Here is a 25597-nt window from a genome sequence, read left to right as displayed (position 1 = left end):
AAGCAACAGAAATACACTTCAAACTAGCTCAGGCACCAGTGAAGATTTATTGAGAGTCCCTTTCTGGGGGCAGAGGCAAAGTGGGTTTCTGGCTGGACTGGAATCAGAGCCTCAAAGGCCACCAGGACCCTCTCCCCTCCTCTTTTCTCTGCTCCCCTTTCCTTCAGCTTGGCTTTCCCCAGACAACAGTCAACAGCCAAGTCAACGGCTGTGCTTTGCATCTGTCAGTTTCTCCAAAAGAGGAATAGTCTTTCTCTTTGATGCAAAGTTTAAAAATCCCAGGGAAGGACTCTGACTGAGTCAGTTCAGATCAGCCATCCACTCCTGTACCAACCAACTGTGCTCGGTAGGGTGAGGCCCTCTCCTTTGTCCAGCCTGGTTGATTGCATAGGCCAATCCAATCACATGGCTGAATTAGAACGTGCACTGGGGAGGGTGGGGGCAGGAAGGGAGGAGAATCTTGCCCCCAAGGAGGCAAAAAGTGGTACTTGGAAGGCAAAACAATCTTAGATATTATAAGGGTTTATGGCCCTCCAAAGAACCACAGTACATAAATAGATATACAATACGTCTGTGGTATTAAAATTTCATAGGGGGGAGGGCAATTAGGAAAATATATAAAAAGGGCTCCTTTTGGGTGGAGGGATGATAACGTAAAAAGAAAAAATGGGGGGCTTCCCTGGTGGCGCATTGGTTGAGAGTCCGCCTGCCGATGCAGGGGACACGGGTTCGTGCCCCAGTCCGGGAGGATCCCACATGCCGCGGAGCGGCTGGGCCCGTGAGCCATGGCCGCTGAGCCTGCGCGTCCGGAGCCTGTGCTCCGCAACGGGAGAGGCCACAACAGTGAGAGGCCCGTGTACCGCCAAAAAAAAAAAAAAACAAGAAAGAAAAATTGTTGAGAAACACTAGAGCAGAGGATGGAGCATTGCTCAGAAGGACAGGACCGTTCTGGACAAAACAATGTGGAGCACCCTTCCCTCCTGCAGCTGCTGACCCCTCTCCAGCTCTATCCATGCACAGGCACCCGTCCTCATTCCCCAAGTGCCACTGACACAGGCTGCCATGTAGGATGGACTATTTCTGAAGATGGGGGTAGCAGAGAATAATTCCAGCCCCATCGCTAACGTTCACTGACTATTCACACCTCTGGGAAGCCCCTCCAGCCCACCCCTCCTCAGACCCAGCAGTCTTTGTCCCCCCCTTTTTCTCTCCAAGTCCCGGGGACAACCCTCGGCCCAGATCCCAGCCCTTCTACACGTTCACTGACTTAGATGCCAAACTAGGCTAAATGCAGAATTTCCACTGCTTTATTTTACAAAGCAAGCCACCCACCTCCCTTCTAGACCATCCTCAGTTTGCCTTTCATAACCAAAAAGGGCCATAAAGGCATTTTCATAAATAAAAAGGCCCCTCTGCGCCAGTCTGCCCTTAGGAAGAGAAAGCTTATAAATGACGATTTGTATTAGCCTCGTCCAGATCATAGCTGCTGGCAGGGTTTCTTCTGCCACCAGCAGTCTCTGAAAGCAGAGAAAAGTTGTCCAGAGGACAGTTTAGGGGCTCAAAAGTTTTTGTATCTGTCTTATTGTTGTTGCTGTTTGTTTTTAACCCATGACATTTAGGAGGGCCAAGTCCAGATTCTCCTAACCTTCTAGGCTCCCTTAGATTCCCAGAGGTGAGATGAGAATTCCCACACGGCACTCATAAGGGAGGTGCTCCCAGGAGAGACTGGTAAGAGAGGGGGCAATGCAAGACAGAAAAGGGAAAGAAGACCCCCAGCAGTGAGATGCCTGGGAGCCCCAAGTTAATTACATCTGGAGTTGGTTCACCTCCAGGAAAAGGAGCACTAGCCAGTCAATGGCAAAGCATAACTTTGGGGGTTGGGAGATGTAAACCCCTGGGTTCCTGGGGATCAATCCCTACCTTGGTGCAAAATGCAGCTCTAGTTGTCCAAGGGATGCCCTCCTATGAACTTTCCAGGTTGGAGGAGGGCACCATTTGGAAACACAAGGAAGGCCAGGGAAGCGCACACAGAATGTCCTACCAGGGAGGAATCAGGACTGAGCACCCATGTGCCTGCTCTGTAGACCCTCCTAGAACTAGAGCAGATCTAGCTTCCTTACAGCCTGTCCTTCACTGCCTGACCCTACACTGTCCTCACCCCAGCTAGACACCCAGCCCAGCCAGCTGTGCTTGCCCAGCTCCTTGCTCCTGTTCTCCCCAACTCCTCCATCTGGAGGAAAGACCTCTCCCTTCTCCATCTGTTTAAATCATTCAAGGAGCTCCTGTAGTGCCTTTCCCCCAGAGTCCCCACCCCACCCCACTCCCTGAGCTGTCCCACACCTCATATCACAGTTATTCAGGCCCAGATCTCACAGGGTCCACACCCCTTCCCTCTGCTGGCACTCTCTTCACAGGCAATGAGGCTGGCCTCAAGGTCGGAGCCTCCGCTCTCTGCTTTACAGCACCCATTGTGATGGAGATGTTCCAGTAACACGTGCTGAAAACAACTGTTGAAACTCATGATGACTCATCAGCTCTGAGGCTACCCACCCTTCAATCAAAGTCCGACTGAGTGGTTATCTCCTACCAGGAGCCCTCTCTGATCAAGCCCATCTGACTGGGTCCAGTAAAGCCATATCCTGTCTCAGGGGTTTCTACCCTGTCACCTTCAGATGAATGGGGAGATCTGGTCAACTCTTCCTTTGATCTCCCCATAAAAATGCCCCTGCACCATTGGAGCTAGGCTCTGTGCAACAGAGGAGAAAAGGAGGAACAAATAGAAAGAAGTGCCTCCCCTGCCTCCCAACCAAGCTGCGTGGAGGCCAGCCTCATCCAAGGGGCCATAAGAGAACAGTCCACATAGAGGAGAATCCAGGGGCTCAGATTTAGGCCCTGAGATTTCAGGGCAGGCCAATGTGGGAGCTGGTACAGTCAGGAAGGGCTGCCTGGAGGAAGCAGGTGGAGGAGAAGAACTGAGGGACAGAAAAGTATCCCAGGCAGAGACCAGAGTAAACAGAGTGTCTAAGGCTCTTGAACTTGGGCTGTACCCACCTCGTCTGCACCCTCCAGGAAAAGCTCAGTGCCTCACTAATCACATTCCTCAAATGCTTTCCCCTCAGATCCTAATAACATTGGAATTGCTGCTTAAGCTTTTAAACGCTGTGCACCAGGCCCACCTGTTAGAAGAGTTCCACAGCCTTCTTCAGTGGTTCCCAGAATCCTCACCTCCTGAGCCCTGACCCAGCCCTAGGCTGGACCTGTCCCCATCTGAGACCAGCACTGTGCAGCCCTGCCCGATAGCAGGATCCCTGTGAGATTTACTAAAACATATCAATGCCTGGGCCCTGCCCCAGCCTGTATCATCAGAAGCTCTGGGTGGGGTCTGGCATTGCTGCATTTGTTGTTGTTCCTTTGTTGTTGTTGGATATATTTTTTTACCATTTTATTTCAAATTTACAGAAAAGTTGGAAGAATGATCCGAAGTATACCCACATACTCTTTGCCCACATTTACCAATTATTTACATTTTACCTCACTTGTTTTATTGTTCTCTTTCTCTCTATATGTGTATTTGTATGTGTATGTGTGTGGGTATTTCTGAACCCTTTGAAAATAAGTTAGAGATATGGTATCCCTTTAGCCCTAAATATTACTCCCTAAGACCAAGAATTTTCTCTTACCTATGGATAGGGCAGTTATCAAAATCGAGAAGTTGAACACTGACACAGAATTATTATTTAATCTGGCCTCCACGTTCAAATTTCGATTGTCCCAGTGGGCAGTGGTGTGTGGTAAAAGCTCCCCAGACAATTAGAAGATGCCGGCAGGGCTGGGAAGCCTGGTGGGGATGAGAACCGGCCAGCTCACTCTGTGCTCTGGCCAAAACCACAAAGACCCCCGCCTCCCTTTCTCAATTCCTCTCTCCCCGGTGTGGGCAGCTACAGCCCTGGCAAAGGTGGCAGGCTGGTGAAAGGCATTAACCCCTTCCCTGCAGACTGGAAGCAGAGTCTGTTCTCTCCGGCTGCCTGGGCAGAAGCTGCCACCCAGCACCGCTATAAATAACCTGGAGGGGGCGGGCCGTGGGGGCGGTGTCACTGCGGAGCGTGGAGCGGGGAGAATACCCCCCCTTCCCGTGCCCAGGGCCATACCTTGGCCGCCTGGCGCGTTGGGGAGGGAGGGGCCCGCACAGCTCTAGCCTGGGGCGGGGGAGGGCGGGACCGCTGTGCTCTGAGGTGCGATCGGGTCCGCAGCCGCTGAGGGCATGGGGGGTCCGGCGGGGCCCCCGCGCCTTCTCCACGCCCCGCACCCGCTGCTCTGCCTGCTCTGCCTCCTGCCGCCTCTGCTCAGAGTAAGTGCGGGGAGTGGTGGCTGGCGGGGAGGCGCGGGGCGGGGGGATCTGTTCGCAGGGTCGGGGCGCCGGGAGCTGGAGCTCCGTGCTCTCCTGGCTGCGAGGCGGTAGGGGGTCTCACTGCTCAGTTACTGGGCTCGGTTTCACTTAGCCCTGTTAGGAGTTGGATGGAGGAGGTCTGAGGGCATGGTAGCTGGGATGGGATTGGGGATCCCTGTGTCCGGTGATGGGATGGAGATGTCCTGCCTGGATGAGGGGGCAAGTGGAGGGGAGATGAAACTCTTCACACCAGCTAGGATGGGACCTGGAAGCCTTTGTGGAGGAGCAGAGCATTCTGGGGGACGCCCTAGTGTCTAGGACATGCCCTTCCTCGGGTCCAGAAATTTCCTGTCCCCTGTCCACTCTGTCACGTCCCCCATAGATCCCGCTGCGTCTCCCCTGCAGGAGCCTCAAGTCCCTTCCTCACCCCATCCCAGTTCTGGCCCTTCCCCACAAGGGACCCCCAGAAAGCTGTCCCCCGTGTCCTGCAGCCCGGTCCCCACACTTGTCTCAGTGCCTGAAACCAGGCAGCCCTCAGTATCAAAGGAGCAATGGGGCAGAGGGGGCACTTGGGGGAACCAGCCTTGCCAGGGGTTTCTCAGAGCTGTGGGTGGTCAGTCAGGGTCTGCAAGTAGGAGCCGAGGGTGATGGGATGGAGAGGAGCTGTACAGGAAGAGCTGAAGAAGTAGGGGTGAGGCTAGGAGGGGGTGATTTCCAGAAACAGATGTCAGAGGAATCTACCTCTTACCCTCTCCCCATTTTACAGGTGGGGAAACTGAGGCTCGGAGAGGAAGGGTGACCTGTCCTAGGCCACACTTTTCATGAAGAGCCATGACACTAAAAGGCTTCAGAGGCCATGCAGTGCAAGGGACAGAGCCAGGCTGGAGGTCAGGATGCCTGGCCCCATCCCCGTATGTACACAGAGGACTCCTTCGTTCAACACTCATTCAACAGATGGGTAGTGAGCGTCCACTGTCTGTGGCAAAGTGGCTTTGCAGACAGACCTGATCAAATCCCTGCTTTGCTGCTTAGTGTGTGACCTTGGACAGGCTACTCAAATTTCCACAGCCTCAGTTTCCTCCTGGGTAAAATGAGGATGATTTTGGTGCTTACTGAATAGGGTTGTCATGAGGAATAGTTGAGATAGTACGGGTGAAGCTCTGAGCACCATGCCTGGCACAGAGTAAGCAGAGATGAAGGCACTAGGGGCCCTGCCCTCCCAGGGGATCTGGTCAGGTGGACGAGAGGGCAACATGCTGAGGTGTGGTCAGTGCCCCGATGGGCAGATGGCCCCTAGACCTGCCAGGTCCTTTTAACGACATTGCAGGGATGGGTGGAGGCTGTGGAGTGGGTTCACTACCACCCGCTCCTGCCCACCTCCCACTCCCGATGTCCTGGGCTCTGAGCTCTTTCTGCCCCCTGGCACTTGTTCCGGGGATAGTTGCCTTCAAGACAGTTGGTGTTAGAGCCAGGGTGGCCCCTCAGCCATCCCTCTCTGGGGGCCATGATACCAACCGCCCAAGCTGGCGGGATGGAGAGGGTTTCTGGTTGCTGCCCCAGAGCCCGGCCAGGTTGAGGGGTCTTTGGGAGGGTACCCTGGGTCCCGGGGACATCAGAACTGGCGACCTCAGAGGCAACAGTCTGCTCTCCTCTTAGAGTCAGCCCAGGCCCTGCCCCTAGCTCCCCAGATGGCCCAAGACTAGAGGCTAGTTACTCACCCAAAGTTACTCAGCACGTAACCAGCTAGAGAGGACCGTGGTCTCTCTAGCCCCAAAGCGCAGGCTTCCTTGCTTTGGGTCTTCGTGGTAATGGGATTTATTTCTGGGTCCTCGTCCAACTATTCTGAGATTTCTGCTCTCTATGAAAAGAGAGTAAGTGACCTGGAGCGGGTGGGGGGGAAGGAAGGTGATCCAGGAGGGTCTGGCCTCCCGCCCTCTCATTTATTCAATAATACTTGATTCAGCCAGTATTTAAGGAAGATCATGCATGGTAAAGACGTAAGGGTGAAAACACCAGCCCATGGCCCCTGCCCTATGAAGTTGATAGCCTAAAGAAGCCGCTGGCCGAAGAAAACAACGGCTAAGAATTAAGTGTGTATTTACAAACTCTGATCATGGGAACTGAGAACAAGTGTGTGCAGGTATAAGAGCCTCTGCCAGGATTGGGAGGAAGTCTGGCAGGAGGTGGGCAGGATGGCAGGGACGGAGATGGGCTGGTCCTAGAGGGAGGCTGAGGGAAGAGCAAGCTGGGAGGAAGGCTCCAGAGTCCCAACCCTGAGAAGAGATGGTGTGAGGCTCCAGGGGGCATGGTGGGTCCTGGTGGGATCTGATTTCTATCCCAAGGGCACAGGGAGTTCAGGGCTCGCTAAGCTGGGGAGGGGCCTGATCTAAAATACAGTTGTGAAAATTCCAGCTGGTGGTTGAGTTGGGAGGACACCCTGGGTCAGCCCGCACTGCAAGAGCCTGCAGGAGCCAAGCCTTGACCCTGGTGCTACCAGTTGCCCTCCGAGGCCTTTGAGAAGCTACGTTGGGAAGCAGTGCTGAAATCATGCAGGCTTCTTGGGCACCGGGTGCCATGCTAAGCCCTTTACTAAAACACTGGGAAGGTTGGGACAGTTATTTACAGACGGAAATGCAGGTTGAGTAAGGCTAAGAAATATGGCTGCTGGATTCCAAACCCCTTGATTCTAACCTTGCCTCCCCCTCTGTGAAGACCCCAAGAAGTCTTGTCTGGGTCCAACCCCTCGGACCTTTGAGCAACAAGGTGCTCCCCACCAGGGCCTTAGAACAGCACTTCTGTGGTCTCTTGCCCCAGGTTCTTGCTTCTGGTGGGGCTGTCTGTCCTGAGAAGGCTCAACAAAGACGGAAGGCCCAAATTCCAGAAGCCTGGACACCCCCCTAACCTACACAGCTCTCCCCAAAACCAAGGCCAGGGCCCTGCACACACACCCGGGGTCTGTAGAGGGTTGAGGGCAGGGGACTCAAGGGCCATTTACCAGAAGCTAATTCATCTAATAACTCTTCCCCCAAATTCAACTACTCTCTGAGAGTTTTCTAACCTTATCAGCTAATTTAGTCTCTGTTTTTGCCATTTTGTTGCTGTTTTAGTATTTTTTTAAAAAACCAGTTTGTCTGTCTGCCTATTTAATTTCGTATTCCTAGTAAGTCTCAGATTTGCAGCACTTTATGAATTATGGGACTATTCTGTATTCCTTTAGCTATCATTTTCTACTTTATCTAATTTTAATCATTTTTAGGACTCCTCAGTCAGTCATAAGTCACTTTATTCAAAATTCTAATTTTTTTTTTTTTCTTTGCGGTACACGGGCCTCTCACTGATGTGGCCTCTACCATTGTGGAGCACAGGCTCCGGACGCACAGGCCCCGTGGCCATGGCTCACGGGCCCAGCCGCTCCGTGGCATGTGGGATCTTCCCAGACCGGGGCACAAACCCATGTCCCCTGCATCGGCAGGCGGACTCTCAACCACTGCGCCACCAGGGAAGCCCCAAAATTCTAATTTTTTAAGATATCATTTCAAATCTGCCAGAGGGAGGGATATATTATCCAATAAGCTTTTTTTATTATTATTCTGTTTAGTATCTACACAGGACTTACCACATGCTTGGTACTGTTCTGAGCTCTGACACACATTACCTGTTTTCAGCTTCACAACCACCCTAAGGCATAAGACCATCAATATCCCCATTTGACAGATGAAGAAGCTAAGGCAAGGTCATGTGCCCAAGGTCACTCATCTGGTAGTAGCAGGGCCAGGATTCAAACCAGGCAGCCTGACTCCATATTCCCTTCCCTTCACGAAAGTGTAAGACACTCAGATGCCAAAACAAATCAGAAAGAGGTGACTTTTAGGCAAACTGGATATTAGATGAGTTGATTATTAAGGAGATTTTAGGCTTAGTGACCTGTTGTAGGACCTCTCGCAGGCCAGCTCCTGCCTTCCCTCCCGCCTTGCTCCCTCAGACATCTGTATGCAGGACCCAGGGCTTGGCCGAGGTCAGAGAAGAGGGACAGAGGCTAGAGGGAGCCACAGGCTTTCCGAGATGAGAGAGAATGCATGCCGAGGAAAGACCTGGAAGTTTCTCCAGGCAAGTTGGTGGCTGGATTCAGACTAGATGGGATAGTGGGACATCTTAGAAAGAGGGAACTGCTGGAACAGTCAGGATAGGGAGAGCCCTATGGAAAGCTGCTGTGGGCTCTTGGGGCCCTCACTCAAGGTCCCGGCAGCTAATAAGTTAGAACTGAGCAGCTAAAAGGTCTCCCCTTCCAGGAAGCCTGCTCGGATACTCCAGAAAACAATTACCTACTTCCTTCATCTGACTGCCAGTCCCTCACCCTCTGCCTCAGCCCACCGCAGCTCCAGTACTGTCTGGGCTGTGTCTGCTCAGGGCGCAGACTCTGCCTCCTCACGCCCCATCCCTCCCCCTTTCCTCCTTCTCTTCTGCCCCTCCTTCCCTCCTCCCCATACCCCGTCTTCAGTGTCCCCATCTCTTCCTCCTTCCCCTGGGTAGGGCCTGAGTTTCTCCTTCCTCTGTTCCTCGCTCAGGCTCAGTGAGACCAGTGAATGAAAGAAAACACTGGGGAGGAACCCCCCACACACACACTCCAGAGGAGTCCTCTCTGACCTTGGGCAGAGAGGGAGAAGGCAGGGAGGGAGCTCACCCCGTTCCTGTCCAGTACTGGCAGCCTGGCTGCAGGACCTGTGGTCCCAACTCTCCCAGGCTTAGACCAGCAGCTAAATTTAGAGGAAGCTTTGTCGCCAAGCCAGGAGGGAGCACAAGGCTGGGCCAGACCCCCGGCTCCAGGGAGGTGGCACCTTTGAGGCCCGCCTGGCGCCTGGGCCCCAGGTTCTGCCTGGACAGGGCCCAAGGTGGAGGAAGAACAGCTGGCTCTCTTGTCTTGGCTCCCCCTGCCAGGGCCTCTCCCTTGCCCTGTATAAGGGAGGGCTTCCAACTCCAGGCACACAGAGGCTGGACCTGGGGTGTCCTCAAAGGGAGAATTCAGAAAGAAGGCTACCTGACAAGCAGGAAAAGCCCAGAACTGAGTTCCCAGAATTGGGGGTAGGGGTGCAGCTCTCCCTGGCCGAGGGGGCCATGGTCTCACCCAAACAAACATTTATTGAGAACCTGCTACATGCCAGGCTCTGGACTGGGAACTGGGGACCCAGATGTGAAGCAGACAGATATGGGCCCTGAGCTCCAGCAGCCTGTAGCCTCATGGGGCGGGGCTGAGGCGGGGTGGGGGGGCAGCTCTCTGCCCCTGTGACAGCCAAGAGCTGATCAATACAGAAGTCCAAGGTGTCCCCCACAAAAGAGAGACAATGGGGTCTTCAGGTGGCTCAGAGTCAGTTCTAGAAGCCAGACTTCTTGTCTCCCTTGAGCAAGGTCCTGCCAGACTGGCTGGGTCTCCCTCCCCTCCTCCCATGACCTAGCTCTCTGCCCCCAGGCCCCCACTCCACTGGTGAGATCTGCTTCTGACTCACCCTTTTTTGGAGCTGGGGTCCTCCCAGCATCTGCGGACCACAGACTTTCACCCCCCCACACGGGACCAGCTCTTCAGTGTGTATCTGACCAACTTGGGACCTACCAGACTGTCTGAACAGTCCTGCCTTAGCCCCTTACCTGCTATGTGGCCTTGGGAGGTGACTTCGCTTCTCTGGGCCTCAGTTTCCTGACCTGTAAAATGGGGTCATTCACAGCCACCTCAGAGGCTGTTGTGAGGATTAACTGGGCTGCCCTGAAGCATTTAGAGCTGTGTCTAGCACATAGTAAATGCTGACTTCACATCCAAGAAGCCTCTTTCCCACCCTCTGTCCTCTTAATAACATCCCCAAACCAGAGGCTTGCTGCTTCCTGAGCAGGCCCTGTGCTTCCCTGCCTCTGAGCCTTTGCTCGCTCAGCTCCTGCCCCGGAATTTCTTTCTGCTCTTCTTACCCTTCATCCCACCTTGGACCAAGTCCTTCCATCCTCCTGGACTCAGCTTCCATGCACAGTTTTCTCACCCAGCATCCACTGAGCACTGCTGAGCAGTGAGCCCGGTGAGGGAGGTGCAGGTGCGTCTTCAGGGGCCACTGTACACGGGAGGGCTGGTGAGGGCTGAGAGGGGGAGCCATGCTGGCTGCATGGGGTTTCTAAGAGGCTTTTCTAGAGGAGAAGGGCTTGAACTGGGCTGTGGGACTCCCCCAAATGAGGTCTGAACCCCCCATTACTGAGCTCCCTAACTGTACTCCTCCTAAAGTCCTTGACAAGAGCCACCATGTAACACGTGTCTTCTATGTAGCAGCTCTTGACAGTCAGTAATTTGTTTAATGCACACCAGAGCCCCATGGGGTTTGTATTATCCCCATTTTAAAGGAGGAGGCCAAGGCTCAAAAAAGTTAAGTAACTTGGCCAAGGCCACAGAGCTGAGAAGCAACATCCCCAGAGCCCTGAACACGGGCATGTCTGCAGTCTGCTGCCTCTGAGAGCTCATCACCCGGGCCTTGGGGATAATTATTCATGGCTGTGCCTCTGCTTTCCCTGGCCCACTGTGGGCTTTCTGAGGGCACCGGTCTCTCCTTCCTCCTCCCTGCCCGCCCCTCCCCCACCCACCCACCACCGTTAGCAGCAGCGGCTCTGTCCAAAATGGGCACCTCCAGGGTATGTTGCAGGTTTGAACTGAGTCAAATCCACCCAACCAGCCCCCTTGAAGAGAATGAACATCTTTGGCTTTGCCAGCTTATTCAACCAGTGGAGAAGGAGTTGGAGATGGAGCCCAGACTTGGGAATTATTTCACAACCACTTCTGATGGGCTCGCCCATTTTGCCCAGGCTTGAACAGCACACATCAATACTGAGCACGGCAGCCAGTGCCCCCTGCTTTGCTCAGCAAGAAGACTCAGCCACAGCCTCAGATGACAGCGACTGATACAAGGACAGCCCCACTCAGTGCCTGAGTCCTGGCACAGGATGCCTGGCCGCCCCTGTCCATCAGCTCAGAGCCAAGTGTTCAGACCCTCCCAAAGTTGAACATGAGATGCCTGAGTGATGGGGCCACAGTGTGGCCACTGGGGGCTTTGAGAAAAGGAGCTTGCATCTAAGATGCAGAATCTGGTTGGTCAGAGTCCACCATCATCACCACATGCCTCTGCATTGAGCATGGCCTCTACCGTGACTTCCAGAGGCTGGTGGCTCACTAGGAACTCAGCCCTCCCCCCTGCCCCCAGAGAGAGCGTACTAGCTGCTTCTCAAACGAAGAGAAGGGGGATGGGTTGGGCTTAGGGCCCACACTCTCCCCTGACCCAGCTGAGGGTGGGGCATCAGAACACTCCCAGGACCCAGAGTGTCCCCTCCCCAGCCCACCTCACCCGTGGCAGGTGGCTCTCTGGACAGCCAGGCCTTCATTATGCCCAAGAAGCTGATGCCGGGGAGCTCCTGGCAGCCCTGGGATATGTGAACAGCAAGACCATGGCCCCCAGTGTCTGTCCTGCAGGTCAAGCGGCCAGAGCTCCTGGCTGATGGCTCAGGAAGCCCCTCACAGCAGCCAGACGCACACACACTACACGCACTGTACACATACTACTCTCACACACAACCACACACCCCACACAGACATATACACACCCCGCACACATATGCCTTGCACACACACAGCTCTGCTTCCTAGCGCTTCCTCCTGCCTCCAGCCCTGTGGAGACAGTTGGCAGAACCCAGATGCAGTGAGTGCCTGTAAGTGGTGGCTGTGCCGTCCTCGGCTCTCCCACCTGACGGAGTGGGGTCATTAATTAGGAGCTCCAGGCTGGCGTGGTGACGCTGAGCATGCAGCCTCTAGCCCCAGCACAGGAAATGGACTGAGCCCAACGTGGGGAACGTGATGTTTGAGGGCTGTTGGGCTCTGGTCCTGGGGACATCCTGGGGCAAACATTGACCCAGCTGCCAGGGTGGAAATATCTGACAGGCAGGAGAAAGGGGAGGGGCTGCCCACTAGTGGGGCAGTGCCTTCCAGAATCCCAGGATCAGGAGTATCTGTGTTGGGGGGACGTGCAAAAGTCGTCTTGCGGGCTTCCCTGTTGGCGCAGTCGTTAAGACTGCGCTCTTAATGCAGGAGGCGGGGGTTCGATCCCTGGTCAGGTAACTAGATCCCACATGCGTGCTGCCACTAAATAAGCCTGCCTGTCGCAACTAAGACCTGGTGCAACCAAATAAATTAAAAAAGAAAAAAAAGTCATCTTGCATACACATGTGCAAGTGCACGTGTGCGCACGCACTGGCCACAAGGTAAGAGAAGTGGTGGTCTTGGAAAGAATGGGAGACAAGGGTTAGAATTTTAGAGGGCATTGCTTTTGTTCAGTTTCGCACCATGCACTTCCCAGCCTCTCTGCCTTTGAACGTGTTTTGCTTTCTATCTAGGATGCCTTTCCTGGCCCCACCCTTGTCAGCTGGGCAAACTCCTACTCAACCTTCAAAGCCCACATCAGCATGACCCCTTCTGTGATGCTACCTTATTCCTTCTCAGCACATTGTAGACACTGTAACAAGTTGATTACCCAACCATCTTTCCCTCCAGAAGATGGTCCCCTGAAGGGCAGAGATAACCACATCTACTTTGTCGCTCTACATCCAGCACTCCCTCATGATTTTTTCAGGAGATGGGATCCTAGATGGTTCCTGTCTTTTGGATGGAATTGCCGTTGTTGCAACAATCACATTTGTTTCCTGGCAAGTGCTCACATTGGCACAGTGGTTCCTTCCTTTTCCCCTACTCACTCATCTGGTTGCCTCCAAAGTGCCACCTCTTCCAGGAAGCCTCCCCTGTCTTCCCAAGTCCAAGTTAGGAGTCCCATGTGTTAACATTTGTAACTGCCTGTTTACCTGTGTGACAGGGAAACAAAGTCAAATCATCTACTCTTCTCCCCTCTTTTCTGCACCTTCCAAATCTAGGGGATCCCTACCTGGCCTGGGACTACCCTGAGGACACCGTGTCCCCCAGCCAGGGCCTGACACACAGTAGACACAGTACAAATGTTTGCTGGGGAAACGAAGGGCTGGCGGACACCCCCACCCCAGCTTTGCTGACAGAAGGACACAGGGCACATCCCATCTGGAAGAAGAGACCTTTGGGGGCCAAGGGATGGACAGAGCATTAGTCTTCCCTTGGGAGCCAAGATGCACTAGACCACTTCTAAGGCCTTTTCAGGGTTCCAGGTCTGGCCAGGCTGCTGTTCTGCCGTGTGGCCTTGGGCATTTCCCTCCTCTGTTTTCTCCTCTGTACAGTAGAGGGGTAAGGGATGAGTGACAGGACGAGGCGGGGTGGGGTGGGGGACAGGCAGACATGTGCTGTCACTGTCTAGCCAGGGCCTGACCCTCATTTCTCCTGTCCTCTAGGCGGCCGGGCCCAGCCAGGCACCCAGAGACCAGCCCGTGTGGATGCTACTGGAACAGTACTGCCATGCAATCATGACCCTCACCAACCTCTCAGGTATGCCAGCCCCCTGCCACCACCGGCGGCAGACCCCGGAAGCTGGGGGTGGGCCCAGGGCCTGCGGGAGAAGCGGGCTCTCCCGGGCCAGCCCCAGCTCAGCAGGTGGTGAAAGGTGACTGGCTTCCAGGCCCGGGCCGTGTGTCTGTCCTTGGGCAGCCCCTTCCCCACTGGGGCTCAGGCCCTTCACCAATGATGAAGAACTTGGCCGGGAGTCATCCTCCAGCTCCCGGCTCCCTGAGTCTACACCCAAGGAAGCTGGCTGGCCTGGCATTCAGGTGCCCGAGGAGGGGGCACCTCGCTGCTCTCAAACTCCGGCAAGACCGGCAGAAGGTGTAAAACACGTTCTCCCGTTGCCGTGGCTACAGGTGTTACCTCCTGGTAAGAACCTGTGAAGTAGCAGCTGGGACCCTGAGTTCTGACCCCTTAGAGTTTCCTGGAGGCTGATTCAGAGTCAGGATTAGCCACTGCAGAGCTAACTCAGAAGAGCCCCGGGCCTTAACGGGCTCTGGAAAGATGTCCCCAAGGCCCCGCCCAGTGTCCTGGCCTTCTCAGGGCTGCATCCACAGAAGCAACAAGGAAGGAGGAGGGCTGTGGGTGCCCTTGGGATCTGGAGCTACTGCCGGAACACAAGGAGACAAGGGTGCTGGTCAGAACTGGGACCCAGCACCAAACGCAGCCCGAGTCATGCATAAAGAGGAAAACCTTGTTTTCTGCCCTCCTTAACAGTGGAGTGGCCGAGAGCTCAGGTGTTAGGGTTACACAGACCCAAGTCTGGATCCTAGCTCTTCCACCTAACAACTTTGTGACCCTGGATGAGTCAGCCAACCCATCTGTATTAATTTGCTTGAGCTGCTGTAAAATACCACAGACTGGGTAGCTTAAACAACAGAAATTTATTTTCTCATGATTCTGGACCTTAGAAGTCCCAGACCAAGGTGTCAACAGAGTTGGTTCCTTCTGAGGCTTCTCTCCTTGGCTGGTAGATGGCCGTCTCCTCCCTGTGTCTTCACATGGGCTTCCCTCTGCGTGCGTCTGTGTCCTATTCTCCTTTTTTTACAAGGACCCTCGTCACATTGGATTAGGGCCCACCCTAATGACCTCATTTTAAAGCAATGACCTCTTTAAAGAACCTATCTCCAAATACAGTCAAATTCTGATGTATTAAGGATTGGGGCTTCAACATATGGATTTGGGGGACACTATTCAGCCTGTAACATCTGAGCCTCAGTTTCCTCATCTGTTAAAAATTAGTCAAAGTCGACCTCAGAGGCTTACTGTGAAGGTTGAAAGAGAGACCATGGCTACACCAGCGTGTCAAGCAGCCATCGGCCAAAAAATGGAGGCCCCCCATTTCAGGAGAGCTCCCACCCTCCCCTCGCCAGAGCTCTTTGCTCTCAGAAGCAACACCTGTTTATAGCAAATCCACCACCTTCTCCCTGCCCTCCCTCTTTGCTCAGTGTGTGGCATGGACCCTCGCCTTCCCCGTGACTCCTGGCAGGTGATACGCATCCTCCCCACCTCTGAGCCTAGTGGAGAGAGTCCCAGCCTCTCCAAACACGAGCTCTGCCCTGCTTGACTTGTAATATCATCCATCTGTTTATAAGTGGAATACATATTACATATATTTAATTTGGAAAAAATATATATATATATATATTTTGTGGTACACGGGCTTCTCACTGTTGTGGCCTCTCCCGTTGCGGAGCACAGGCTCCGGACGCACAGGCTCAGCGGCCATGGCTCACGGGCCCAGCCGCTCCGCGGCATGTGGGATCCTCCCGGACTGGGGCATGAACCCGTGTCCCCTCAACCACTGCACCACCAGGGGAGCCCTTCTTTGGATTTTAAAAATATTTTTTTCCAGGGCTTTCCTGGTGGCGCAGTGGTTGAGAGTCCGCCTGCCGATGCAGGGGACACGGGTTCGTGCCCCAGTCCGGGAGGATCCCACATGCCGCGGAGCGGCTGGGCCCGTGAGCCATGGCCGCTGAGCCTGCGTGTCCAGAGCCTGTGCTCTGCAACGGGAAAGGCCACAACAGTGAGAAGCCCGTGTACCGCAAAAAAAAAGAAGACGATAAGTACTCATTATCCCACAACCCAGGAATTTTTTATAATGTTTACATCCACCAGAAGTTTATCAAACCATAGAGCCTCATGTTTTTTCTTTTTTCCACAAAACTGGAATGATCCTGTGTCTACAGTTTTGTAACCTGCTTTTTCCTGTTGTAATTCAGAGTGAACATTTCCCTGTGTCATTAATTATTCATCCACCACGTTGCTGTGATGCTGCCTAGCAGCCACCGTGGGGATGCATCATCCTTCATTAACCATGCCCCTGCAGTGGGACATGCAGGCTGTTAGGATGCCCTCGGACTTCAGGAATAGTTTCTCAGGTCCCCACGTGGTAGGGATCTCCTTTTAGGTGTCCACTGATTGAGAAAATGCATATTGACCAACAAAGGTCAGAAACAAGTAGAAGCAAACAACCTATTGTTTAGACATATATTCATTCGATAAAACTGAAAAAACTAAGAGCAAAGGAATGATAAACACAACATTCAAAAGAATGTTCCCTCTGAGGGAGGGGTATATAGATAAATTTGTAAGTGATTGGTAATGATCTAGTTTTGGATTGGGCAATAGATTCCTTATATGTGCTACTACGTACAAACTTCCAAAAAAGAAAAGACTAAAATAGAAAAAAGTTGGGCCATATATGGGCTAATGATGACAAGAGGTCATGATTCAAAGACTCTGATCAATTAAAATGCATGCCCCTGAGGTCCAAATAAAGGAAAAACGCATAATCACAAGAGACTTAAGGCAGGCTTTAAGTAGATTATTTCTGTTTTGTTCATCGCAGAGGAATCTAATAGAGCATATACTGTAAGTTGTAAGGCATATTATTTTTTCAGTCCACAGGCAATATAAGGATCCAGATGGAATCAAGGATTCCTTGAAATAACTCCCTAATCCAATACACACACACACACACACACACACACACACCCCAGGGCTGGTCAAATGGGAAGAGAACCTTGGTCTGGGAGACAGGGCTGCTGCCAGGGCATTTGTTCTTTCAGTGGTGACTCACTGAGCACAGGCCTGGAGCATTCTGATGGGTGCTGGGGACTGCTTAGTGAACATGACCAGCCCTGGCCTCTGGGAGCCACAGTAGAAAAACCAACAACCTTGCTGTGTCATCGACCAGCACCCAGCAGACGGAGGCACGGAGAAGGGCCACCCACCCAGACAAGACAAAGGAGGTGAGGGCTAAGCTGAACATTAGAAGGGTGAATGGGAGTGGCTAGGCTAACTGGAGCACAGCGGTAAGGGCATTCCTGGCAGAGGGAACGGCACACGCGAAGGTACAGAGGTAGGGAAGGTCCCCAGGGAATGGCGAGTTGTTCCAAAGTGCGTCTCAAGTTGAGAAGGGCAAGAGGATGGGGAATAGATAATCATGAAGAATGTTATTTGCAGCTAAAGAGCTGGGCTCTGTCCCGAGGGCAATGGGGAGCCGCTCTTGTGAGAAGTCACACGATCTTAGAGAAATCACTTCCTCCCCCAGTGAGGGAGACAAGGAGCCCAATCTGCTGTGGAGATGAGGATGGCCTGGGAGCCAGTGGAGAGGAAGTTCCTTTTCCTCCTCTGGGCCTCCCTTTGGCCATCTGTAAACGACAGTGTAGGGTTGGACGGTTGCCAGGGGCCTGAAGCCTGATCCCAAGGCTCAACCTGAAGACACCAGGCCATCTCCCCTGTGCCAACGTGGAGTGGGGTAGGATGGGGAAGGAGTATCTGGCCTGGCCGGGGGCACTGTCCCCAGTGCTGCAGGGCAAGAGAGGGGCACCTTCTGGCCTCTCCCAAGCCTCCGTGTCCTCAGCAGTCCCACTGTAACTGCAGTGAACCCCACAACCCGTCCCAGCCCTGCATACTCCCTGTCTCTTCAGCCTGACACAGCACAGCCCCATCAGACATGCAAAAGCAGACTCTGTCCCGTCAAATCCTCTTTTCCAGCTGATGTTTGATGGGCGGTGGGATAAGTGAGAGAACGTGTGTGTGCTGTGCAGACATGCGACTGTGCGAGACGTGTGTTTTTCCATTGTGCTGTGCACGCCTATCCAGTGTTAGGCTGTGCACTGGAGGACCATCCACTGCCATTGCAGCTGACACCAGAGGTGCGCCAGAGGCACCTGACCCACCCCCACTCTGCTCATGACACCCAGGTATCTTCCCCAGCACCTGTCACACTTCCCTGAACTTATGTGCAACCTGTCCCACCAGACTGGGGGCACACAGACTGTCCCAAATACAGCTGCCCCAATGCCTGGCCTGGGAGCTCACCTCCATCCCAGGGACCTCCCACCCACCTCTGCTTCCTTGGCTAGCAAAACGTGCCAGACTTTATTAATTGTAGTTGACTTTAATCTAAGTGAGGAAAGTTTTCGCTCTTGACAATATCTTCCTCGTTTACCTATTTGCAGACACTAAACTGAGCTGTAAAATCAATTTGTTCCAGAGCCGCTCCTTTTTTCATTTTCCTCTCTCACATCTAGAATAACAGACAGTCATACCTATGATAATAAACTCCATGACGAAATGGCCCTGCATTCTGGAAACCAGGGGACCTCAGGTCTGTGGGCCTGTGCTCAGGCCTTGACTGTCCCGTCAAGATGCAGAATGAACTTTGCCTCTGCCCCTGAAATGGTCACTTCCCAGAGGAACCTATATCACATGTGCTGTCCCAGTTAAGAGCAGTCCAGGTCACCCAGGCCAACCTTCCATTCTTTTTTTTTTTTTTTTTTTTGCGGTACTCAGGCCTCTCACTGTTGTGGCCTCTCCCGTTGCGGAGCACAGGCTCCGGACGCGCAGGCTCAGCGGAGTGGCCATGGCTCACGGGCCCAGCCACTCCGCGGCATGTGGGGTCCTCCCGGACCAGGGCACGAACCCGTGTCCCCTGCATCGGCAGGCGGACTCTCAACCACTGCGCCACCAGGGAAGCCCCAACCTTCCATTCTTCGTGTGAGACGATTAAATCCTTGGCCTATGGTCATGGGGCACTCACCACCCCATGAGATAGCTGCTTTTCCTGTGCTGTGGCTCTGGTGATGAACAGGCTAATAACTTAGCTTGATCTCTCCTTTTCCCCCTGGGCTGGGATCAGTGTGTGGAGAGCCCTCCTTTGTGCCTGAATGAGACTAATTCCCAATGAAGAAATGGGCTGATCCTGCCAGCCACACTGTAGCCTATGTGTGACCCTGTGGGGCAGGGCTCAGTCTGGGACCAGGGCCGAATCTCAGCCTGGGACTGGCAACAGGACTCTGCCTAGGGTTGAAGTTGGGACTCAACTGATCCTCACCTGCTCCTGGCACTGGTTATTAGGGACACTAAGGGACCTCTGCCTCTGCAGCTGCCCGAGCTGAGCCAAGGGCTCTGTCCATTCAAAAGGCAGAAGACAGACCCGGCTGGCTGGTCTGCACCTTGTGCCTGCCAATCAGCTGGCCCTGGAGAGATTACTGTGCTCAGCCCTGGTCTCAGTGCTCCCTGACCCTGCCTGGGCAGTGACAGCTGCATTCATATGGAGGCTGGTGAGGTTGGAGCCCACAAAGGCAGCCCAGCCTGCCTCTTCTCTCCCTGCTCAGGGCATAATGCTGCCCCAGGGTGCTCTCAGCCTTCTCTGGCAGCTTTGTTCCCAGTGGAGGACGGCAAGAAGGGATAGGTCTAGCTCCCCTGGGGCTTCCAGCCCAGCTGGGACTGGGTCCCAGCTCTCCCTGCCCTCTGAAGATAGAAACACATACACTCACACACACGTTCACACACATGTACATCTTCCTTTGTACATCTGCCTTTGCATCTCATAACTCAGAACCAGACATTGTCAGGGCTGGGAGGGGCCTCTAAGAACATTTCACTGACGGAGAAACTGCCCCAGAAGAGAGGGTGAGAATTGGGGTAAAATGCATAGAGAGTAGAGACAGAGGCAGAGAGAGTAGAGACTGAGTTGGGGTGAACAACACCCCAGGCCCTGTCTCTTGAGCCCAGATCCCCCCACTCAGCAGGCATGAGCAGTGGGCCTGGCCTAGGCACTCAGAGTGGAACCACAGGGAATTATGGAGCAGGCAGTCCTGAGGGGCCTAGGCAAATTCCAAATAAAGGTTTTTAGCTCCTCCACACTTGCTATGGGGTCTGATCTCTCCTACACACACACACACACACACACACACACACACACACACACACACACACACGTGTGGAACCAGTTTCAGGCAGCCCTGCCCAAACCAAGAGGAAGAGAGGGTCTCACTTCTCACTTTATTCCCTCTGAAACCCAGGGCAGTAAGACCCGGGTGTTTGAAATCCTCCAGATAATTTCAGCCAGATTCTCCCCTGGACTTTTCCATGTCATTAAATGACACCACCAACCCCGCCCCAAGTCACCCAAGCGGGAGCCCTGGCATTACCCCTGCCTCCTGTCTCCTGTTGGAAGCCACCCACCTACTCCTCTCTCCAGTTCCTCCTCACCAGGGCTGGCACTCCCCGAAGTCCCTCTCTATTCCGGCCCCCACGGCTTGGTCCGGGTCTGCACCCATTCAGGCCATTTGGTCTCACTAGACTCTTCAGTGGCTCCCTTGCTTCCCTCGAAGCCCCTCCAATCCACTTCCTTCCCAGAGGCTAAGGGGACTTTTCTAGAGCGCACACATCTGCACGTGGACTCGCCACTCCCCCTGTCGCCCCCTCCAGTGTCCTCGCTCAAGGAGGAGAAAGTCAGGCGGCGAGCCACCCGATTCTGGCTCCTCGGGCGGGCGGGCGGCCGCGCTTTGCCGCGCCATGCAACCCCTGGGCCTCGATCCTCGGACGGGTCATTCTGCCCACCAGGCCCACACTCTCCATTCCCGCCACCCTCCCCCGGACCTTGCCGGGGCCTGAGAAGGCGGACCCATGGCAGGGCTGGTGGGCCGGGGGCGGGAGCCTGGGCCAGGGCGAGAGGAGCCGCCTGGCCCCGCCCCCTGGTGCCGCCATTGGTCGCGACCTAGCGGGTGCACCGGCAGCTCCGTGCGCTTTGCAGCTCCTCTCCGCCAAGGTCCCGACTTGGCAGCTCCGGGCGATCCGGCGCAGCGTCCGGAGGCTGTCCGGAAGGTCGGGCTGGACGAGCAGGGCTAGGACCCTGCGCTCTCTCGGCCGCTCACTCTCTAACCCAGCCCCTGGCAGCCACGCCGGACGCGCCCTCACACTCCCTTTCGGCGCGCGGCTCCGGGGCGCGATGGACGCGGCACTGCTCCACAGCCTGCTGGAGGCCAACTGCAGCCTGGAGCTGGCAGAAGAGCTGCTCTTGGACGGCTGGGGGCTGCCCCTGGACCCCGAGGGTAGGCGGGAGGCGAGCGGACCGGGTCGGCGCGGACTCCTTCCCTGGGTCGCTGGGTGCGCCCAGGGCCCCGCGCTCCGAGCGCCTCGCGCCCTACGTCCTGCGGCGCCCCGCGCCCCCAGCAACCTCTCTGAGCTCCGCTCTGCTCTCTCCCGTCGCCAGGTCCCTACTCCTACTGCAACACGACCTTGGACCAGATCGGGACGTGCTGGCCCCGGAGCGCGGCCGGAGCTCTGGTGGAGAGGCAGTGCCCCGAGTACTTCAACGGCGTCAAGTACAACACCACCCGTGAGTGTCCCCCGGACCCTCCGCCGCGGGTTCAGCACCCGCCTCCCAGGAGGGCGGTTTAGCGGGGGTAGCGAGGGCTCCGGACCTAGCGTAGAAGACCTGAGGGTGGTGGCACCGTCCTACGACCGGCGTTAAAGACATAATGCTGTGGGCGCTCCCTCTGCCCCTACCTCACCGTTAGCTTCAGACCTCAGTAAGGCAGTGATTTGCCCACGATTCCCGTGCTCCAGTGCGCTGAGAGCCCAGAAAGGGGAGAAGGAAACACTTCCTTCCTTTTGAGGACAGACCTCTCCCCCACATTATATACTCTTGGTGCCTGAAGTTTCTCCATTAGGGCGTCTCTTTGTTTAGCCAATGTCCGCCCCCCATCTCCCCGGGGAGGTGGGAAGGGGTGGGGCGCATAGGCTAAGTTCCCAACCCCCAGGGTGAGTGCCACGATCAGACTCTACTGTGGGAGAGGAGGAGAGCAGGAGGCAGGAAAAATGGGGTGAGGCTTGTGTTGGGGGGCATGCAAAGCGTAGCCGTTTCTGCGCCAGAGTGTGGGGTGTAGCCTCTTCCCTACCCAGATGTCCCCGGACTGGCCCTCTGGGCTGTGAGTCCGGGGCGGTGGTCAGCATTACTCCTGCTACCCAGGTAACACATGGTGTCTGAATCAGGACCGCCCACCCCCACTCCCTGGGAGAACAGCCTGTGCTCTCCTTCCTCCTGGCCAATCACCGGCTGGCTTGACACTCTGGGGAGGATGGCAGCAGAGGCTACAGGAGTCACACAGCATCCAGGTGGGGTTGTTCCGGATGGGCTCTGGGAGGGGAGGGGGTGCCTGAGTCTATGCCCTGTGGAAGGTCTGATGGGAGCCAAGTGGGAGTGTTTTGTGAGGCTGTGGAATGCAGCATCACTAGCCCACCCTGAACAGCCACTCACATTTCCAGCCCCGCCCCACCAGCAAAGAGCCTTCTGAGACGCTGGGCAAGAGTGGAGGGTATCTGTTTGTCGGAAGCCCCTCATCCTGGAAACATCGTAGCAACCTGTCTCTGAATGTGTGTCTGAATAGTGGCACAGCTCCCCTGTCACCTCACTCGCGCACGCGCACACACACACACACACACACACACACACACGCCCAAACTCAGGCCTTCACCCCGAGAGATGGTTAGAGGGCTAGACCGTAGCATCTGCATCTGAGGCCGAGCGGCATTCCCTTGTCTGCACCAGCGGAGGGCTCTCGTGTCCCAGAGAACGGCTGTGCTTGGAGGAGTCCAATGGCAGTGGTGCTTCTAATGGAAGGGAGTGAGAGAGGTAGTGAGGCTGCTGAGGAAGATTTCTGCGTCATCTGACCACACTTCCTATCCATGATTAAAACAAACCTCCCTGGGAGGAGGTGATGCCCCTGACCCAGGAGATGTGCAAGCAGAAGGAGTGGCTTCCATGCTCCTTCCCAGTCCTGAGATGAAAAAACTGTATTTTTAGGATCTTGTGAGCCGTGTGGGGTGGGGCAGTGGAGATCCGGGGCCCTGACTTAGTCTGAGCCCAGAGACCAAGCGCTAAGTGAGATGATGCGGCCCCTCCACCCCAAGGCCTGTGGACCTGAGGCAGCTCTGCTCTGGTTCCTACAGCCTGAGCTGTCCCCTCTCTCCCCAACCAGCCTGGAGCCCCTGAGGACAGGGCCTGGATCTCTTCTCCATTGCCAAGCTGAGCACAGTTTATTAAACAGCTACTATGTGCCAGCCACTGCACTGGCATTGAGGCCCCCACTCACAACTGCAATAGACTAAAGGGAAACAGAGTGATAAATGCCCTGATTGGGGAGTGCAAGGGGGCTATGGGGTGAGGAGGAAGAGGGGAGGGGAGGCGAGAAGACTTCCCAAAGGAGGTGCCACAGCACGTACAAGACCACTCACATCACGTCAAATGAGAAGCTGAAAAAAAAGGTCAGGTTGCCACGGAGGTTGGCAAACGTAGTGCCAGTTAGCCCCTGGTGCTAATGAACAATTTTCTTCATTTGCACCAAAGTGCTGCCTGCACTCTGACTGCTGGCGAATGGGAGAAGCATGTGGGCAGAAGCAGCATGGCCATTAACCAGTGTGGCGGCTGAAGTGGGAAGAGCCAAGGTAGCTAATGGCAATGGCAATGGGGTGATTGATTTCTCTCCTCCCCTGCCTCCTAGCCACTGCTTCCTCCTGCTCTGTTTGCCTTTTCAGTGGGATCTTTCCTGGAGAAAGAAGGACATGGGGAGGGAAAAAGCTCCTATGAGAAGCCTGGGGGAAGAGGAGGAAGGGTCCCGGCTCCTCTTCCTGCCCAATTTTGTTATACTACAGCCAGACCCCTGCTGAAGCCTCATGTTTTAGAGGGCGGGCATTGCCTGCATGGGACAGAAGCGTAGGCAACAGTCCTCGTGTACTTTCGTCCACTCAGCTGAGCACAGAGAATCGGCCACAAAGCTACCAAGTGTGGATCGTGGTCCAGGTGCCAGCTACCACTGAGAGAGCTTTGCATACATAATCCCATCATCCCCACCTCCCTAAGGCCCCCTGAGATATGTACTGCTCTTATGCCCATATCGCAGATGAGAAAACTGAGGCTCAGAGACATGAAGTCACGTTTTTCAAGGTTATAATCAGCTCCCTCAGCCGTCACTCTTTTTTTTTTTCGGTACGCGGGCCTCTCACTGTTGTGGCCTCTCCCGTTGCGGAGCACAGGCTCCGGACGCGCAGGCTCAGCGGCCATGGCCCACGAGCCTAGCTGCTCTGCGGCATGTGGGACCCTCCCAGACCGGGGCACGAACCCGTGTCCCCTGCATCGGCAGGCAGACTCTCAACCACTGTGCCACCAGGGAAGCCCTCAGCCGTCACTCTTAACCACTGGGCAGCGCTGCATGCATGAGAGACAGTTTGCAAGAAGAGCTTAGAGGGACAGGAAAAAACTCATGCCTTCACCCTGGAGGATCAGGGAGGGTTTAGCCTCTGAGCTGGACTTCTGAGGACAGGTGGGATTTTAGTAGGTGAAAATATAGTAAGTCTAGGGGAAGAGATGGGGACCGTGCTTTGTGCCTCGGGACTGGCCAGTGTTCTATGGAGCACAGGTAGGAGGAGGAAGAAGCGGATGAGACCAGATGGATGGATGCTGGTCAGATGACGCACGGTATTGCAGAGGGCTTCACCTTTGGTGCAGGAGGGAGCCTAGGGGAGCTTGTGAGCAGAGGAGCTCGGCTTTGGGGCACAGAGTCTCTGGTGGCAAAAGGAGGGGTTAGGAGGCTGCTGTAACTGACCCAGGTCAAGTGGAGGCTGCGAGAGCAGAAGAGGGCATGGATGCATTTGTAACTGACAAGACTGGCATGAGACAGGGAAGAGGGAGGATTCAGGGACCACACTAGGAAAATGCTGAGCACAGTAGAGGATATGTGGTCTGAGGAGCTGGAGGGACATCTGAGTGAAGATATGGAGAACGCAATTGGCTGGATGAGGAAGCCCAGACTAGTGCTTTGGTCTGGAGACAAGGTATTCAGGAGTTCTTGTGTGGTTAGCTAACAGCTACAGGTAGCAAGTGTGGGAGACTTGGTCAGAGCCTTGTTATTCTTACCCAGAGACTGTTTCCAGATGCAGCAATGGCCAAGGGAAGGGAAAGGACTTGCTCAAGGCCACACGTGCTCGTCCATGGCAGAACCCAGTTAAGTGTCCACGTGTCCGAGTCCCCTCCAGTGTTTTCCCCCACCTGGTGCAGGTTCTGTGTGTCTGTACTGTCATTTGACCTGTGTTAACTCATTAATCTTTACACACACCCAATAACAGAGACATAGTATTATCCTCATATTACACATGGGGAAACGGAGGCACAGAGAAGTTAAGTGACTTTCCCAAAGTCACACAGCTTAGGACAAGGATTCTAACTAAGGCTCTGCTGCCTCTGAGAAAGCAAACCTGATGGGTTAAACGGAGAAGGAATTTGTTGAAAGGCTATCGGGGAGCTTACAGAATTACTGGGTGGAACGGAGAACCAGAACCAGAAGTGGGGTCCCCAGCCAAGAACTCAGGGCAGAGCTGGCCCAGTGAGGGAACCCCTCCTCTCCCTGGGCAGGCCCTGACAACGCCCC

At 54.7% G+C, this 25597-nt stretch overlaps 1 protein-coding gene across 4 annotated transcripts in view; it reads left to right on the top strand.

Moving 5' to 3' along the window:
- The first annotated feature begins 4261 nt into the window (after positions 1 to 4261).
- CRHR2 (corticotropin releasing hormone receptor 2) overlaps positions 4262 to 25597 on the top strand; it is a 45089-nt gene continuing 23753 nt past the window's right edge. For 2 of the 4 annotated variants that reach the window (XM_060107988.1, XM_060107987.1), the window contains exons 1-2: positions 21121 to 21223; positions 21385 to 21510. In XM_060107988.1, the coding sequence (XP_059963971.1) occupies positions 21121 to 21223; positions 21385 to 21510 (229 nt within the window). Of the gene's footprint in view, positions 4355 to 13768; positions 13863 to 21120; positions 21224 to 21384; positions 21511 to 25597 lie in introns of those variants that run through there. The other 2 variants (XM_060107986.1, XM_060107985.1) reach the window with 2 other exon arrangements.

The sequence above is a fragment of the Mesoplodon densirostris genome, chromosome 9, assembly GCF_025265405.1.
Source record: "Mesoplodon densirostris isolate mMesDen1 chromosome 9, mMesDen1 primary haplotype, whole genome shotgun sequence".
Taxonomy (NCBI): Eukaryota; Metazoa; Chordata; class Mammalia; order Artiodactyla; family Ziphiidae; genus Mesoplodon; species Mesoplodon densirostris.
Note: the sequence above shows the minus strand (reverse complement) of the source record. Positions and strands in the feature narration are given on the sequence as shown.